Source organism: Cetorhinus maximus, chromosome 15, assembly GCF_964194155.1.
Source record: "Cetorhinus maximus chromosome 15, sCetMax3.hap1.1, whole genome shotgun sequence".
Taxonomy (NCBI): domain Eukaryota; kingdom Metazoa; phylum Chordata; class Chondrichthyes; order Lamniformes; family Cetorhinidae; genus Cetorhinus; species Cetorhinus maximus.
The window spans coordinates 35,971,618-35,990,732 of record NC_135893.1 but is presented as its reverse complement, the minus strand read 5'-3'; the positions used below and the strand labels follow the sequence as shown (position 1 = coordinate 35,990,732).

The 19,115-nt window shown below is 42.6% G+C and overlaps 1 protein-coding gene and 1 pseudogene across 6 annotated transcripts in view; both read left to right on the top strand.

Annotated features, from left to right (window-relative positions):
- The window catches only part of LOC144691118 (uncharacterized), a 31,832-nt pseudogene extending 18,773 nt beyond the window's left edge, over positions 1-13,059 (top strand).
- sh2d5 (SH2 domain containing 5) overlaps positions 1-19,115 on the top strand; it is a 95,243-nt gene that overhangs the window by 40,007 nt on the left and 36,121 nt on the right. For 5 of the 6 annotated variants that reach the window (XR_013578911.1, XM_078558228.1, XM_078558231.1 and 2 more), the window contains 3 exons: positions 13,589-13,852; positions 14,357-14,440; positions 15,525-15,690. Coding sequence is in view for 5 of the 6 variants with exons in the window: in XM_078558228.1 (XP_078414354.1) it covers positions 13,589-13,852; positions 14,357-14,440; positions 15,525-15,690 (514 nt within the window). In the remaining variant the exon portion in view is untranslated. The remainder of the gene's footprint in view (positions 1-13,588; positions 13,853-14,356; positions 14,441-15,524; positions 15,691-19,115) is intronic. The other variant, XM_078558230.1, reaches the window with a different exon arrangement.

Sequence of the window (19,115 nt, the reverse complement as noted above, 5' to 3'; positions counted from 1 at the left end):
GGTCATTGATTGGATAATTTAAATAATAAAGTACTTCACCAAATTAATTCATAACTAGGAATGTCACAACCTGATATTGTCAAGTTCTACCATTGAATTATTAAACTGGGATTACTGACAACTGATTGAGTAGTTTGAAAATGGTCACTTTTTAATGGAAAATAACAAAGAATAATATTCGGTGAACAGAAGATCTTTGTTCAGCAGATTAATGTTCAATATGGTCTTAGCTTTAAAAAAAGAACACTTTAAGCTTTGTTTAACTAGAGCTTTCCCAAGTGGTGAGTGTGGTATGGTGCAACACTCTGTCAGGCAGACAGAAATTCCCATGGCCAGAATTTTTCCTGTGTCGGGTGGGCTCAGCGGGAGGGGACAGAGGTCGTCGTGGAGTCGACCGCTGCCCACGATTGGCTCTGCGCCACCATTTTATGCGGGCCAATTAAGGCCTGCCCAGCGTAAGACGCGAGTGGTAGCACACTACCTGTACAGGCAGGGGGAGGAGGGAGAGTTGGGGCCAGCGCTCTTTCACGCATGCGTGCGAAAGAGCGCTTCAATCTCCCTGAGACAGCTCAGTGCCTCGGAGATTGAAGCACTTTTGAGTTAAATAAATAAATAGAATAAAAGTTTAATTAAATATTTACCCTGATGTGACTGTGTCACATGAGATGGGACATGTTTTTATACTTCAGAAAGTTTTTTTATTTAATTCATAAAAGCTTTCGGAAACCTCATCCTGCTCATGGATGAGGTTTCCTAAAAAATCATAAAGGGCGCTTGGTGTAAAGTTGACCTTAATTACTTCATTAATGGCCTTAATAGGCCTTTTAAATATCGGCGGGCGTGCAGCCGACTCTGGCGTGTGCCTGCCAAACAAAACAGCATGGTGACATCAGGGGACACACCCGACATCGCGCATCATTTTACGCGCCAGCATGTCAGGCCCACCCCCGCATGCCGACTGAAAAATCCTGGCCCATGTTCTGTCACTGGTCTGTGTTCAGGTAGCCAACTTTAGCTGGGGCAGTAATGGGTTTTACCTTCCTATGCCTGATTGGTGTGCATTGACCAACGCTGGAGTTACACATGTAGCGACATCTGATGACAAGATTGGGCTGAGTTGTGATAACTTGATGTGTTTGATAACATGACTGTCCAGGTTCATGAATGAAGAATGACCACTTTTAATTAGAATGGAATTATGTTAAGAAGGGGTAGTTTTTCCTTTCCTCCTCCTCCTCCTAGCCTACTTTTAAAACACTCAGCTCCATAATTTTAGTCATATTTATCCAACAAAGTGGGAATGTGTCTTTTGGCTTAGCGGTAGTATTCCTGCCTCTGGTGCGGGGTTCAAGCCCCATTTCAGACAGTGACAGTGAGTGAAGGCCAGAGTTGTGGATGCGGGTGCCCCCTCTCTTCTCGTTATATTAATTGTGGGAGTCACAAAACCCTCCTGCTGTATAAGATTAAGCATCCTATCAGCTGACATAAACATGGTTATGGCCATATGGAAGGAGTGTTCATGTCAGACAGTTAATCAGCCTGTGAATTCTTAAACTACATCCTATTCTCCAAAGGAACAGTTAATAGGTACAAAACAGACCTAATAAGGTCAAAGAGCAATTCATTATTTTTTTTCAAATTCTGCCATGAGTTTCAGTAGAAGTCAGTGTATTTAAAAAAAGAAGGCCCTTTGGCTCCTTCCCAGCCCTAGCCTCCAATCCTCTCCTCACTGCCAGGAAACTCCCCATTTATACAGGCTATTGAAGCCCAACTTTCCCTACCTGGTATGATGCCACCATGAAATGAAAAACTAGAAAATCGTTCCATTACTAACATCCCTCATGAGATTAGTCATAAAAATGTAACAATAGTATTTTTAAAAATTTGTTAGTCTGGTGCATTTTTTATCCTTAATTCAAGGTTTATTTCAAGTTGATTTTTTAAAATCAAATGATTACTCAGGGCATTATAACAGGCTGTCTCAGTCAGAGATTCTGGGAGTGAATGCACCATGCAGCTTTTAATAATTAACAGATTTTCAGAGTTCCCTACCCCCACCATGATTAGGAAGTTGGTGTGATTTCTGTTGTGGTAATGAACCAGATTTAATCCCTGGTCAGGGCTTAATTAATTCATTTCAGCCTGGATTGCAGTAAGAGGATGAAAATATGAACATAGGAAATAGGAGCAGAAGTAGGCCATTCAGCCCCTTGAGCCTGTTCTGCCATTCAATAAGATCATGGCTGATCTGTTTTAGTTTCGAGTTACATTCCCATCTACTCCCGGTAACCTTTGATTCCCTTGCCTAACGAGAATCTATCTACCTCTGCCTTAAAAATATACAATGACCCATTTCCACTGCCTCCAAAGTCTCACAACCCATTGAGAGAAAAAAATTCTCCTTATCTCTGTCCTATAAGGGAGACCCCTAAGTTTAAAACAGTGCCCCTAGTTCTGGACTCACCCACAAGTGGAAACATCCTTTCCACATCCACCTTTTCAAGACCATTCATGATCTTATATACTTCGATCAAGTCACCCTTCACTCTTCTAAACTCTAGTGGAAATAAGGCCAGACTGTCCAATCTAACAGCATAAGACAAACCGCTCATTCCAGGGGGAGAACTTTCCCCCCATTGGGGGGATGGGTTGTGCATGGGCGGGCGTGGACCCGATTGCCACTCCCAATTGGGTCCGGACTGCCATTTTATATTATAAGGCCCGCCCAGCGTGACACGCACCCGGAAGTGCTGTGCGCTCCCTGTGAGGTGCCTCAGGGAAATTAGTTTTAAGTTTAAACAGTACAATAAAGTGCTGTAAAAATTTTTGACATGTCCCCTCATGTGAAACTGTCACATGAGCTGGGACATGTGCATTAGTTTTAATTAAAAATTTGCTGAAAATTTTAAATCATTCATGAAACCTCATCCCGCCTGTGGATGAGGTTCCATGAAAAATGTGAAGGCTGCCTGGGTTCTCCGCCTGCCCGCCAACCTTAAGGTTGGACGGGCAGCTTTCTCAATAGGCTTAATTAGTTCATTAATGGCCTTAACAGGCTTTTGACAGTTTGCCGTCGCGCCCACCGAACTGAAAATCTAAATGGCGCGCGGTGAGGTTGGGACGCACACCCAATGTCACCCCGCGTCATTTTATGCCTCGGCGGGCGGGGGCGGAGCCCGCTTACCAAGCCGAAGATTCAGCTCCAGGCATCAATCACGAAACCTCCTCTGAACTGTCTCCAATGCATTTACATCCTTCCTTAAATAAGGAAACCAAAACTGCACACAGTATTTGAGATGTGGTCTCACCAATGCCCTGTTTTATGTTCAATTCCAATTCCTCTCGTAATAAAGGATAGCATTCCATTAGCCGCCTTGATAACATACTGCACCTGCATACTAACTTTTTGCACTTATGCACGAGAACACCTAGATCCCACTGCACCTTGGAATTCTGCAAATTTTTTTTATTCATTCATAGAATGTGGACTTTGCTGGCTAGGCCGGCATTTATTGCCCATTCCTAACTGCCCTTGAGAAGGTGGTAGTGAGCTGCCTTCTTGAACTGCTGTAGTCCACACTGCTGTTTGGGAGAGAGTTCCAGGATTTTGACCCAGTGATAGTGAAGGAATAGTGATATATTTCCAAGTCAGGATGGTGAGTGGCTTGGAGGAGAACTTCCAAGTGGTGGCGTTCCCATGTATCTGCTGCCCTTGTCCTTCTAGATGGTAATGGTAACAGGTTTGGAAGGTGCTGTCTAAGGAGCCTTGGTGAGTTTCTGCGGTGCATCTTGTAAATGGTACACATTGCTGCTACTGTGCGTTGGTGGTGGAGGGAGTGAATGTTTGTGGATGGGGTGCCAGTCAAGCGAACTACTTTGTCCTGGATGATGTCAAGCTTCGAGTGTTGTTGGAGCTGCACTCATCCAGGCAAGTGGGGAGTATTCCATCACACTCCTGACATGATCCTTGTAGATTATGGACAGGCTTTGGGGAGTCAGGAGATGAGTTGCAGTAGGATTCCTAGCCTTTGGCATGCTCTTTTAGCCACAGTATTTATATGGCTAGTCCAGTTCAGTTTCTGGTCAATGGTAACCCCCAGGGTGTTGATAGTGAAGGATTCAGCGATGGTAATGCCATTGAATGTTAAGGGGCAATTGTTAAATTCTCTCTTGTTGGAGATGTTCATTGCCTGGCACTTGTGTCATTCCAATATTACTTGCCACTTGTCAGCCCAAGCCTGGATGTTGTCCAGATCTTGCTGCATTTGGACATGGACTGCGTCTCCATTTAAATAATACTCTGCTTTTTTTATTCTTCCTGCCAAAGTGAATAGCTTCACATTTTCCCACTCCATCTGCCAGATTTTTGCCCACTCACTCAACTTATCTATATCCATCTGCAAACTCCTTATGTCTTCTTCACAACATACTTTCCTACCTATCTTTGTGTCGTATGCAAATTTAGCTACCATGCCTTCGCTCCCCTCATCTAAATCATTGATGTAAATTGCAAAATGTTGAGGCCACAGCACAGACCCCTGTGGGACTCCACTGTTGACATCTTACTAATTAGACAAAGACCCAATATGCATACTTTCTGTTTTCTGCCAGCCAGCCAATTCTCCACCCAGGCTAATATGATACCCCCTATACCCTGAGCTTTGATTTTCCACATAACCTTTGACACCTCATCAAATGCCTTCTGGAAATCCAAATACAGTGCACCTACAGGCTCCCCTTTATCCACAGCACATGTTACCCCTTTAAAGAACTCCAATGAATTTGTTAAACATGATTTCTCTTTCATAAAACCATGCTGACTCTTCCCGATTACCTTGTGTTTTTCCAGGCGCCCAGCTATAACGTCTTTAATGATCGACTCTAACACCTTCCCCACGACAGATGTCAAGCTAACTGGCCTATAGTTTCTGTTTTCTGCCTCCCTCCTTTCTTGAATAGAGGGGTTATATTTGCTACTTCCCAGTCTGATGGACCTTTTCCATAATCTAGGGAACTTTGGAAAATGAACATCAACGCAACTACCACCTCATTAGCTACTCTTTTAAGGCCCTAGGATGAAGTCCATCTGGACCCAGAGACTTGTCAGCCTGCTGCTCCATCAGTTTGCTCAGCTCTTCCCTAGTGATTGTAATTTCACCAAGTTCCTCCCTCCCCTCCACCTCTTCATTTACAGCTATTACTGGAATTTTTTAATATCCTTAATAGTGAAGACAGAAGCAAAATATTTGTTCATTTCATCGGCCATTTCCTTATTTTCTACTATTAACTCCCCATTCTCACTCTCTAGAGAACCAATACTCACTTTACCTACTCCTTTCCTGTTTAAATACCTGTGGAAATTCTTGCTATCCATTTTTACACTTCTCGCTAGCTTCCTCTCATACTGTAATTTCTTTTTTCTGATTAACCTTTTAGTCATTCTCTGCTGTTCTTTATATTCTGACCAATCATCTGACCTGTCACTCATCTTTGCGCAGTTATATGCTTTTTCCTTAAGTTTGATGCTTTCCCTAATTTCTTTAGTTAACCACAGATGGTGGGTCCTCCCTTTAGAATTTTTCTTTATAGTAAGAATATACTTATTCTTAGTATTCTGAAATATCCCATTAAATGTCTACCACTGCTTCTCCATTGGATCTATCCCCTAGCTTAGTTTCCCAGTTCACTTCAGCTAGCTCTGCTTTCATGTCCACTTAGTTGCCCTTATTTAAGTTTAAAATGCTAGTCTTAGACCCACTCTTCTCCCTTTTGTACTCTTAGACCCACTCTTCTCCCTTTTGTACTCTTAGACCCACTCTTCTCCCTTTTGTACTGGATGTAAAATTCAATCATACTGTGGTCACTGCTGCCTGGGGCTGCCTTTAACCTGAGGCCATTAATTAATCCTGTCACATTACACAATACCAAGTTTAACATAACCTGCTCTCTGCTTGGTTCCAAAAACGTGCTGCTCTAAAAAATTATCTCAAAAGCATTCTATTAACTCTTCATTCAGGCTACTACTGTCAATCTGATTTTTCCAGTTTACATGTAAATTAAAGTCACCTGTGATTATTGCTATCTCTTTATCACAAGAACCCAATTTTTTTTCTTGTATACTTTGTCCTACATTGTGGTTACTGTTATGGGGCCTGTAGACCACACTCACTCGTGATTTCTTTCCCCTACTATTCCTCTTCTCCACCCAACCAATTCTACATCCTGATCTTCTAAACCAAGGTCATCTCTAACTATTGCATAAATGCCAAACTTGATTAACTGTGCTACCCCTCCACTTTTACCTAGCTTCCTATTCTTGAAGGTCATATACTCCTTAATATTCGGAACCCAATCCTTGTCATCCTGCAGCCACGTCTCCGTAATGGCTATAAGATCATATTTATTTACTTCAATGTGCGCTATCAATTCGTTTACTTTGTCACGAATGCTATATGCATTCAGACACAGCCTTTACTTTTGTCTTTTTGTTATCTTTATGACATCTAGTCTTGATTCTTGGTGCATTCTTAGGTTTTTTCACTCTGTCCCTTCTGTCATCCTCTGCCCCTCATTCCCATATTACTATTTTCCTCTCTTACCTTGTCTCTACTCTTTGATATACCACATCTTTACACATTTGATCCCTTGCCTCCATAATTAAGTTTAATACCCTCTCTACTTCCTTAGGTACATGGTTCGCAAGAACACTGGTCCCGGCCTGGTTCAGGTATACACTGTCCTGACATACAGCCCCACTTTTCCCAGTACTAATGCCAGTACCCCACAAACCGGAACCCACTTTTCACACGCCAGTCTTTGAGCCATGTGTTCATCTCTCTAATTTTATGTACCCTATGCCAATTTGCATGTGGCTCAGGTAATAATCCAGAGAATATAATCTTTGAGGTCCTGCTGTTCAGTTTAGTACGTACCTCCTGATACTCTCTTCCAGAACCTCTTTCCTAGTTTTACCTATTTCGTTGGTACCTATATGGACCACGACAACTGAATCCTCCCCCTCCTGCTGCAAGTTCCCCTCCAGCCTTGAGGAGATGTCCCGAATCCTGGCACCGGGCTGGCAACACAGCCGTCTGGACTTTCACTCTTTGCTGTAGAGAACAGTATCAATCCCCCTCATTATATTGCCCTCTACTATCACTAACTACATTCCTTTTTGCTCCCCAAACTTGAATGGCTTCCTGTATCATGGTACCATGGTCAGTTTGCTCATCCACTCTGTAGCCCCCGCTCTCATCCAAACAAGCTGAGAGATACTCAAACCTATCGGCCAATTGCAGAGGAAGAGGCTCACACTCCTGCCCTCTGGGCCTCCTTACCTGCCTCACTTGCAGTCACACCCTCCTGTCCCTGACCACTGACCAAATCAGAAGGCCCAATCCTAAGGGTTGTGACAGCCTCATGGTACAAAACATTCAGGTAATTTTCTCCCTTCCTGATGTGCTGCAGTCTGCAGCTCAGGCTTCAGCTCAATGACTCTGAGCCGAAGTTCCTTGAGCAGCAAACGCTAACTGCAGAGGTGTTTGCCCTGGATCACAATGTTATCCAGGAGCTCCCACATGCCGCAGCCTTGACACATCAACTGTTCTGCCATCCTTAATTTGTTTTAAATAATTACTTAATTATATTATTCACTTTTTTATGTTGCTTTTTATATATATTTTCTTAACTTTACTACCAATTTGTATACTGTTTTAAACGTTAAGAATAGAATAGACCTTAACCACTCACCAGATACTCACCAAACAGCTAGTTCCTTTCTCTGTAGTATAGCAATTCCTACAGGTGAGAAAGATAGAAAAAGGAAACGAACACCTCCTTCCCTCTCTTCACCAAACTCCCCCACTCACCAAACTCCAAGTCTGTAGTCAGTTTCCTCAGCTGCACCCCATTTGTCTTAGCTGCATTGAAGAGGCCTGTATTTATAGCTAACTGAACTGGGGATAGAGTAACCAGATTCAACCAGTTACCTAATTAACTGCTCAGCTCTTACAACAGAGAGTGAGTTTACCCTGTCTAAGCTGCAAGAGAAAAAGAACTTAACCTGCTTACACAGTACTTACCAGTTACAGCTAATTACAGACTAGTTTAGATTTTAAGAGCAAAATTTAAGAACAAAATTAACACTTTAAACCCCACCAACATCTCTCAACCATTGTCCAGCTGGGTGAGCCTGTGGTTGCCTGGTTCCATTCCTATCTAATTATAACCAGAAAATTACTTGCAATGGCATCTCTTCCTGCTTGTGCACCATTACCTTTGGTGTCCTCCAAAGGTTTTCCAATGTCTCCTCCTATTTCTCATCCACATGCTGTCCCTCAGTGACATCATCTGAAAACATGCCAGTTTCCACATATACACTGACAACACCTAACTCAACTTTACCAAGACTTCTCTCAACTTCTTCAATGTCCCTAAATTAGGAGGATCCAGTTGTTGTGGTCCACTTCGGGACAAATAACATAGGTAAGACTAGGAAAGAGGACCTGTCTGGAACTAGGAACTAAATTAAAGAACAGGTCCTCAAGGGTTATAATCTCCACATTACTACCCGAGCCACGTGCAAATTGGCATAGGGACGCGAGAATAAGGGAAGTAAACACGTGGCTAAAGAAATGGTGTGGGAAAGAGGGGTTCCATTTCATGGGACACTGGCATCAGTATTGGAACAGGAGGGATCTGTACCGTTGGGACGGTCTCCACCTGAACCGATCTGGGACCAATGTTCTAGCGAAAAGGGTAAATAGGGTGGTCAACAGGACTTTAAACTAGAAAGTGGGGGGGAAGGGAAGGGTAAAACTCCAAGAAGTATGACTAATGGGAAACAAAGCAGCAGGTTAGCATGTTGGAGGGGTGGATTCAACTTCATGGAAAATTATGAAAAAACTGAAAAGGAAGGAGAGCCCAGGAGAGGCGATGAAAGTCTCCAGAACATAAAATAGGACAGAGTGTTTGGAAAGGGCTAGGAATCTAACTTCAAGCACATTAGATAAAGGGACGACAATGAGAAGGGGGACGGGAAATACAGGACTGAAGGTGTTGTATCTGAATGCACGCAGTATACGAAATAAGGTAAATGAGCTTGTGGTGCAGATTGAAATTGGCAGGTACGATGTGGTGGGCATCGCGGAGACATGGCTGCAGGGGGATCAGGACTGGGAGCTAGATATCCAAGGATATACATCCTATCGAAAAGATAGGCAGGTTGGCAGAGGGGGTGGGGTTGCTTTGTTAGTAAGAAATGAAATTAAATCGATAGCAAGGAATGACGTAGGGTCAGATGATGTAGAATCTGTGTGGGTAGAGTTGAGGAACCGCAAAGGTAAAAAAATCATTATGGGAGTTATTTACAGGCCTCTGAACAGTAGTCGGGATGTGGGGCACAAGATGCACCAGGAGATAGAAAAGGCGTGTAAGAAAGGCAAGGTTACAGTGATCATGGGGGATTTCAATATGCAGGTAGACTGGGAAAATCAGGTTGGTAATGGATCCCAAGAAAAGGAATTTGTGGAATGTCTACGAGATGGCTTTTTGGAGCAGCTTGTGGTGGAGCCCACTAGGGAACAGGCAATTCTAGATTTAGAGATGTGTAATGAGGCAGATTTGATAAGGGAGCTTAAGGTTAAGGAACCCTTGGGAGGAAGTGACCATAATATGATAGAATTTACCCTGCAATTTGAGAGGAAAAAGCTGGAATCAGATGTAACGGTATTACAGTTGAATAAAGGTAACTACAGAGGCATGAGGGAGGAGCTGGCCAAAATTGACTGGGAGATGAGCCTAGCAGGAAAGACAGTGGAATAGCAATGGCAGGAGTTTCTGGGAGTAATTTAGGAGACACAGCAAAAATTCATCCCTAGGAAGAAGAAGCATACTAAAGGGAGGACGAGGCAACCGTGGCTGACAAGGGAAGTCAGGGACAGCATAAAAGAGAAAGCATACAATGCGGCGAAGAGCAATGGGAAGCCAGGGGATTGGGAAGCCTGCAAAGACCAACAGAGGACAACTAAAAAAGAAATAAGGAGGGAGAAGATTCAATATGAGGGTAAACTAGCCAGTAATATAAAAAGATTGCAAGAGTTTTTTTAGATATATAAAGGGTAAGAGAGAGGCAAAAGTGGACATTGGGCTGCTGGAAAATGATGCTGGAGAAGTAATAATGGGGAACAAAGAAATGGCGGAGGAACTGAATAGGTACTTTGCGTCAGTCTTCACGGAGGAAGACACGAGTAACATCCCCAAAATTCAAGAGAGTCAGGGGGCAGAGGTGAGTATGGTGGCCATTACCAAGGAGAAGGTGCTAGGAAAACTGAAAGGTCTGAAGGTGGATAAATCACCTGGACCAGATGGATTACATCCCAGAGTTCTGAAGGAGATAGCTGAAGAGATAGTGGAGGCGTTAGTGGTGATCTTTCAGGAATCACTGGAGTCAGGGAGGTCCCAGAGGACTGGAAAATCGCTAATGTAACCCCCCTGTTTAAGAAGGGAGTGAGGCAAAAGACGGAAAATTAGAGGCCAATTAGCCTGACCTCAGTCGTTGGTAAGATTTTAGTGTCCATTATTAAGGATGAGATTTCAAAATACTTGGAAGTGCATGGTAAAATAGGGCAAAGTCAGCATGGTTTCATCAAGGGGAGGTCATGCCTGACAAATCTGTTAGAATTCTTTGAGGAGGTAACGAGCAGGTTAGACAAAGGAGAGCCAATGGATGTTATCTACTTCCAGTAGACCTTTGACAAGGTGCTGCACAGGAGGCTGCTCAATAAGATAAGAGCCCATGGTGTTAGAGGCAAGGTACTAGCTTGGATAGAATATTGGCTGTCTGGTAGGAGGCAGAGAGTGGGGATAAGGGGGTCCTTCTCAGGATGGCGGCCGGTGACTGGTGGAGTTCCGAAATGGTCAGTGTTGGGACCACAACTTTTCACTTTATACATTAATGATCTAGATGAAGGAACTGAGGGCATTCTGGCTAAGTTTGCAGATGATACAAAGATAGTTGGAGGGACAGGTAGTATTGAGGAGGCGGGGAGGTTGCAGAAGGATTTAGACAGGTTAGGAGAATGGGCAAAGAAGTGGCAGATGGAATACAAAGTGGAGAAGTGTGAGGTCATGCACTTTGGTAGGAAGAATAGAGGCATAGACTATTTTCTAAATGGGGAGAGAATTCAGAAATCTGGAGTGTAAAGGGACTTGGGAGTCCTAGTCCAGGATTCTCTTAAGGTTAACTTGCAGGTTGATTCGGTAGTTAGGAAGGCAAATGCAATGTTGGCATTTATTTCGAGAGGACTAGAATATAAAAGCAGGGATGTGCTGCTGAGGCTTTATAAGGCTCTGGTCAGACCATATTTAGAATATTGTGAGCAATTTTGGGCCCCGTATCTCAGGAAGGATGTGCTGGCCCTGGAGAGGGTCCAGAGGAGGTTCACGAGAATGATCCCAGGAATGAAAGGCTTAACATATGAGGAACATTTGAGAACTCTGGGTCCATACTTGATGGAGTTTAGAAGGATGAGGGGGGATCTTATTGAAACTTACAGAATACTGAAAGGCCTGGATAGGATGGACGTGGGGAAGATCTCTCCATTAGTAGGAGAGACTAGGACCTGAGGGCACAGCTTCAGAGTAAAGGGAAGACCTTTTAGAACAAAGATGAGGAGAAACTTCTTTAGCCAGAGAGTGGTGAATCTATGGAATTCATTGCCACAGAAGGCTGTGGAGGCCAGGTCATTGAGTGTATTTATGACCGAGATAGATAGGTTCTTGATTGGTAAGGGGATCAAATGTTATGGGGAAAAGGCAGGAGAATGAGGTTGAGAAACTTATCAGCCATGATTGAATGGCGGAGCAGACTCGATGGGCCGAATGGCCTAATTTCTGCTCCTATGTCTTATGGTCTTATTATCAGACCACGTGTCTGACATTCAGTACTGGATTAGAAGAAATTTTGTCCAATTCAATATTGGGAAGTCCAAAGCCATTGTCCCTGAAGTTCCTGCTACAAACCTTGTTACCCAGCCACCAACTCCATCCCTCTCCCTGGCAACTGTCTGAGGCTGAACCAGACTGTTAGCAATGATGGTGTCGTATTTGACTCTAAGATGAGCTACCAACCCAAAATCTTCACCATTATTAATACTGCCTACTTCCACCTCCATAACATCATCCATCTCTGTCCCTGCCTTAGCTCATCTGCTGCTGAAGCCCTCATTAATGCCTTTTTTACCTCTAGACTTGACTGTTCAAACGCACTCCTGGCCGGCCTCCCACACTCTTCTCTCTATAATCTTGAAGCCATCCAAAACTTTGTAGCCTGTGTCTTTACTCAAACCAAGTCCTGTTCATCAATCACCTCTTGCTGACACAAGGGCTTCTGATTTGAGTAACAAATTGATTCTAAAATTTCCATCCTTGTTTTCAAATCCCTCCATTGCTTCACAGTTCCCAAACATTGTTGTCGCCTTCAGTTGCACAACCCTCCAAGATATCTGCAGTCCTCCAATTCTGGCCACTTGAGCATCCTCAATTTTAATCACTCCACTATTGGTGACCATGCCTTCAGCTGCCAGGGTTTTAAGCTATGGAATTCCCTCCCTAAACCCTTCTGTCTCTCTATCTTTCCTCCTTCAAGACACTCCTTCACCTACCTCTTCAACCAAGCTTTTGGCCAGGTGCCCTAATATCTCCTTATTTGACTCATTATCAAATGTTGCATCGCCGCCGCTCCGGTTGCTGAGGGGAATTTGTAAAGAATTGAGGAGCCTGAGCCCGGCTCCCGGTCCCAGTTACCGAGACTCCGCCGCCTATAAATATATAATGGAGCAATTCCGGAGAAACCAGGTTACCAGTGAGAAGCTGTGCCGTGCCCATCATGAACTGTATCACCAGGCCTCCACCTACTTGTGCCTGCTGCAGAGTGTCCGGCAGCACCTAGCTCTGCACCAGGAGTACCACACCAAGGGAGAGCGGTCACCCCATGAAGTGGCACAGCTTGTCGGACTCAAACTGCCATAGCAACCTGGAGGCAAAGGATGGGAAAAGTGAGGAGGAACCTTGCTGGAATCCATTGTCACATCGATCCATTTAGTCCCAGGATCTGGAGTGTACCCTATTCATGAGCAAGTTATTGTAATTTCTGCAGTGGTGTTATTCACTGACAAAAGTAAATGTGACCCTGTGGGCAATCATTGTTTCTTGTGCACAATGGAGCTCTCAGTTTCTCAAAAGTTCATCAAGTTATTAAAAACAGATTCCAGTTTAAAAAAAAAAATAATGCTCCTGTAAAGTGCCTTGACACTTTTTAATAAGTTAATAGCATTAAATAAATACAAGTGATTGTTCTTGTAATGCATATATACTAATTGTATATAGAAAATTAATCTATTTATTAAAAAATGTTTAAAGGCCCAAGTCCAGGAACAGTTTTATACTGTGTATACAAGTGTAACTTGGTGCAAATGGCTTACTAATGTTATTGAAGTAAGTTGTTTGGATCAGCAATTGATTGGAGTAGTGCTTTGAGTTTGTATATTTGTCTTCAATTTTCTGTCTAACAGAGTTCTTTCTACTATAGGCAACCATTCTGAATTTGCAGCTGTGCCGGTTGTTCCAGGTTGCTTCCTGTACGAAATACAGGAGAGAGCAACAGAGCAGTGTATCTGCCACTCACCATCCTAATCAGGAAACTCACCCAGTACCAAGTTCTCCAGTACCAACTGTTTCTACAAGATGTGTGAGAGAGCGCTATGGAGAGATGGAGGTTTCCTTGAATGTCAGTGCCCTAGTGTCCTTCAAGAGACCATCACGACAAGAGGAAATCAGACCATCAGAAGAAATGGTAAGGCAAAGTGATTGCATTTGCAATGGATGTGTAACAGATTGATATTTTCACAGAGCTGTAGAAGTCATTAATTTATCACAAAAAATCCGTAAAGTCTACATTAACACTTAGCAAAAAAGATAATGAAGTAACCTATTTCAAAGGTATTGAAACTATCATAAGATTTACTTTGTTGAGTATGTATTAAACATATAGTAATAGTTTATCGTCAACTGCTATACACATATTTAGAATTCCCCCTAGGACAGATGATTAATTCCCAATTGCTCTTAGGCAGAGTGGGCACTCTGGGTTCCTAATTTCCAACAGGACTGGCTAGATGTAGGCTCACAGTTTCATTCCTCCTGGATGATGAGATAACTGCTCTACAGGAGCACAACCCCTAAACAACAACATAGTAGTCACCCCGCCTCCTGCACTGTAATTGAGAAACAACATAAGTTTTCTGGTAAACATTTAAACTCTCCAAATTCATGTGCAAATATAATCTACTACTTGCAGGATACTGAGGAAACCATTAAAAGTGAAAACTATGGGTGCTGTACCAGTAAAACAGCTGTACATGATTCCACAAGTGATTTTAAGGTATGTGTTACAAAAGGTTGTGAATAATTTTTCATCTGAAGCTTGCCTTTCACATATGACTCACTTGAAAGAGGCATCACGACAAGACATTGGTTTCAGCCCACACATTTTTCTTAACGCTTATATTAACATCAAATTTGCATTTGATCTTACTGCTGCTTTCAGTAGCTCTTATGAACATCTTACTTACTAATTAATGCAATTAATTGGTAGCAATATATGTAAATTACATTTTCCTATCCTGGTCCTGCCAACTGATCTGGGAGGTGGTAGAATCCAGCAGGACTAGAACAACTAATTTAATGTAATTTCCAGAGGAACGAATCTCCAATGTGCCCTAACTTTTAGAATGTAAAGTACACTGCGCTTTATGATCATGGGTCATGCATAGCTCCTAAATAAAGGACTCGTATGATTCCTCCCACATCTGAGCTGCAACAAGGATATTCTCATGGGACAAAATGGGTTGCTCTCAGGGTAATTTCAGCCACATCTAATCTCTCTTGTAAACTCATGGGGCATAGCAAGAGAATCCTGTTGTAATGTCAATCTTGCTTCTCTTTCACCCTTATTCTCAAGCCCCCTTTCCCCTCCTTTCCGTAAGTGCTTTTGAAGAAGGAGCCTTGGCACTTTAACATGTCAGAGGTTGACTGTAAGCTACAGAAAGATGATGAGCGTTCGTGTAAGCTATTCCCAGCACTGAATTCACACAAAGTTGGGTCAATTCTGAGCGGTTGTAGACAATATGTTTTGTAGGATCCAGACTTCCTTCCCAATTTATGTGGTTTAGTAATCTATGTTATTCAACTGCACACACAAAATTAATTTGGATATTAATTCCCTGTAGAAATAACAGGACATGGTTGCTAAATATGGTTATTGGCTATAACTTCTGGATTCTCAAATGAATCCAAATACCCTGAACAGGTTAAAAATGTCACTGTAAAGTTCTTCACCAAATTCATTCTTGCTGTAATCTGCTAATCTTACTATCAAAATGTAGGAAGAAGGGGTTCCTGGAATGACCCCCCCTCCACCCAATAAAAAGTAGATTGAATTAATGCCTACTTGATTATATTTTTAGACCCAATCAAAAGAATTGGATCCATTTGAAAAATCACTCGAAGACTGTTCATTCTCTTCACTAACGTTAGTGCGAAAGAAAGCCATACGCAACAAAGGGATCAGGTCAGGAGCTTACAGGAGTTCTACCTTCAAAAGACAATTTCAGCAAGCACTAGCAGATGGCTGTGAGTATGAAGCATTTTGCATTTTACAAGAACTGGGTGTTGGACAGTTAAAGGTCGGAGCATCCAGTAGAATTTTCGTTATTTTCTTTAGTATCTGTTACAGACACTGTAATTTTATTTACGCCCAGTTAAAGTTTACCCTGAAGCTACATTATTAGTTGAGATAGCATTTTGCAGAACATTGCTATTTCTACAAAGAAATCACAATATGCAGATCCTTATAATTTTTTAAGCATATTTTTTCTATTTGATGTTTGTACATGTTCCTCTTGACAAGATAGCTGTAGGTAAAAAAAAAAAAAATGGCTCTTCAGACCACCTTAGCTCATTTATACAGGTTGGCTCCTCATTTGGCTTTTCCCATGTTACATAGGGTCACCACAATACTGGTTGATGACCTTCATGTCAACCATTATTTTTGGATTTAGTGGGTGGCTTAACAGTTGGATGCCCTTCCTGCCATTAACCCTCCCCATTTATCCAGTCTGGGGACTGGCAACGATACACACTGGCTTGCCTACACCAGTGGCCTGCTCCATTTGTAGCCAACAACTCTTGGAGTGGGTCTTATACCCAGGGCACAGAGACAGGTGAGCTACACACTGAACCACTCCAGCTCCCCTTTAGCTCATTCATACGGAAAGGCCCTAAACAGAATCATAGAATCCAACTGTCTTTTTATCCAACCTGCAAGCCCATTCCATATGTTGGTTGCTCTATAGGTGAAGAAGAATTTCCTGTTATCAATCCTAAATTGCCTTTTATTAGTTTGAACCCTAGATCCCTTGTACTGTTGTCATGGTTCAGTTTTGAAGTAATGTTCTGGGTTATGTGGAGCAGAAATTCCTTTGCCCTATCCAATAAATGAGAGAATACTTACAGCCTACCCAGGTGTTAAAAATAATTAATGTGATGATCTTCCCATATTTACGAGTTGTTTTATTTACAATTGTATCACACCTTAAGAAAGAGCAGTAGTTATGGTGAATGACTCAAAAGTAGTCCTATGCAATCAGCCTGCAAACTCTGCTTTAGCCTAAAAGAGAGTGAAAGTTTGAGTCAGATTTCTGAAGAAGGTGCCTTGGTATCTTTTGAAGTCTATTTTAACTGACAAGTTTGTAGTCAAAACTGAGTTCAAGAATGATATTTTGCTAGCTTCCTGCACCACTATATGGGCAAAGGTTTACAAAAGACTCAGAATCACAGAATTATTAGGCTGCAGAAGGACGCCATTCAGCCCATTGTGTCTGCACCAGCTTTCCAAATGAACATTATGACTTAATGCCATTCTTCTGCTTTTTCCCCATACTGTTGCATTGTTCCTATTCAAATAATCATCCAATGACCTCTTGAATGCCTTGATTGGACCTGTCTTCACCACATTTCTCACATCACTTTTGCTTCTTTTGCAAGTCACTTTAAATCTGTGCCCCCTCGTTCTTGATCCTTTTACAAGCAGGAACAGTTTCTCCCTATCTACTCTATCCGGCCCCCTCATGATTTTGAACAGCTCTATCAAATCTCCTTTTAGCCTTCTCCTGTCCAAGGAGAACAGTCCCAATCTCTCCAATCTATCTTCATAACTGAGGTTTCTCATCCCTGGAACCATTCTTGTAAGCCTCTTCTGTACTCTCTCCAATGTGTTCACATCCTTCCTATAGTGTGGCACCCAGAACTGCACACATTACTCCAGCTGAGGTCTAACTAGTGTCCTATATAAACTCAGCATATTATTTAAATGGAGAAAGACGGCAAAAGGCTGCAGCACAGAAGGATTTGGGAGCCCTTGTGCATGAATCCCAAAAAGCTAACATACAAGTTCAGCAGGTAATAGGAAAGGCAAACGGAATGTTGGCCTTTATTTCAAAGGGAATGGAGTATGAAAATAAGGAACTATACAAGGCACTAGTTAGGCCGCACCTAGAATACTGTGAACAATTTTGGTCCCTTATCTAAGGAAAGATATATTGGCATTGGAGGCAGTCCAGTGAAGGTTCACGAGGTTGACCCCAGGTATGGAGGGATTTTCTTATGAGGAGAGGTTGAGTAGGTTGGGCCTGTACTCACTGGAGTTTAGAAGAATGAGAGGCGACCTTATTGAAACATTTAAGATTCTTAGGGGGCTTGACAGGGTAGATGCTAAGAGGTTGTTTCCCCTTGTGGGAAAGTCAAAGACCAGGGGGCATAATCTGAGAGTAAGGGGGTACCCATTTAAAACAGAAATGAGGAGGGATTTCTTCTCTCAGAGGGTAGTCAATCTGTGGAATTCTCTACCACAGAGGGCTGTAGAGGCTGGGTCGTTAAGTATTTTCAAGGCTGAGATCGACAGATTTTCAATCAGTAAGGGAATCAAGGGTTATTGAGAAAAACAGGAAAGTGGAGTTGGGAATTATCAGATCAGCCATGATTTTATTGAATGGCGGAGCAGACTCGATGGGCCGAATAGCCTACTTCTGCTCCTACGTCTTATGGTCTTACGGTCTTATAGCATAATCTCCTTGCTCTTGTACTCTATGCCCCTATTAATAAAGCCCAGGATACTATATGCTTTATTAACGGCTCTCTCCACCTGTCCTATCACCTTTTAATGATCTATGCACATATACACCCAGGTCCCTCTGCTCCTGCATCCCCTTAAGAATTGAACCCCTTGTTTTATATTGTGGCTCCATGTTCTTCCTACCAAAATGCATCACCATACACTTCTCCATTTTGAACTTCATCTGCCATCTGTCCACTCCACCAGCTTGTCTATGTCCTTTTGAAGGTCTATACTGTCCTCCTCACAGTTTACAATGCTTCCAAGTTTTGTATCATCGGCAAACTTTGAAATTGTCCCCTGCGCACCAAGATCTAGATCATTAATGTACATCAGGAAAGGCAAGGGTCCCCATACTGACCCCTGGGAAACTCTACTTTCAACCTTCCTCCAGCCTGAAAAATATCCATTGTTTCCTATTACTCAGCCAATTCTGTATCCATGGTGCTACTGTCCCTTTTATTCCATAAGCCATAACTTTTCTCAAGACTGTGTGGCACTGCATCGAATGTGTTTTGAAAGTCCATGTACACCACATCAACTGCATTACCCTCATCAACCCTCTCTGTTACCTCTTCAAAAAGCTCCAGCAAGTTAGTTAAACACAATTTCCCCTTTAGAAATGCATGCTGGCACTTCCTAATCAATCCACATTTTTCCATGTGACTACGAATTCTATCCTGAATAATTGTTTCTAGAAGCTTCCCCACCATTGAAGTTAAACTGACTGGTCTATAATTGCTGGGCTTATCCTTACAACCATTTTTGAAGATGGGCGTAATGTTTACAATTCTCCAGTCCTCTGGCACCTCCCCCTGAGTCTAGGGAAGACTGAAAGGTTATGGCCAGTGCCCCTGCAATTTCCTTCAATATCCTTGGATGCATC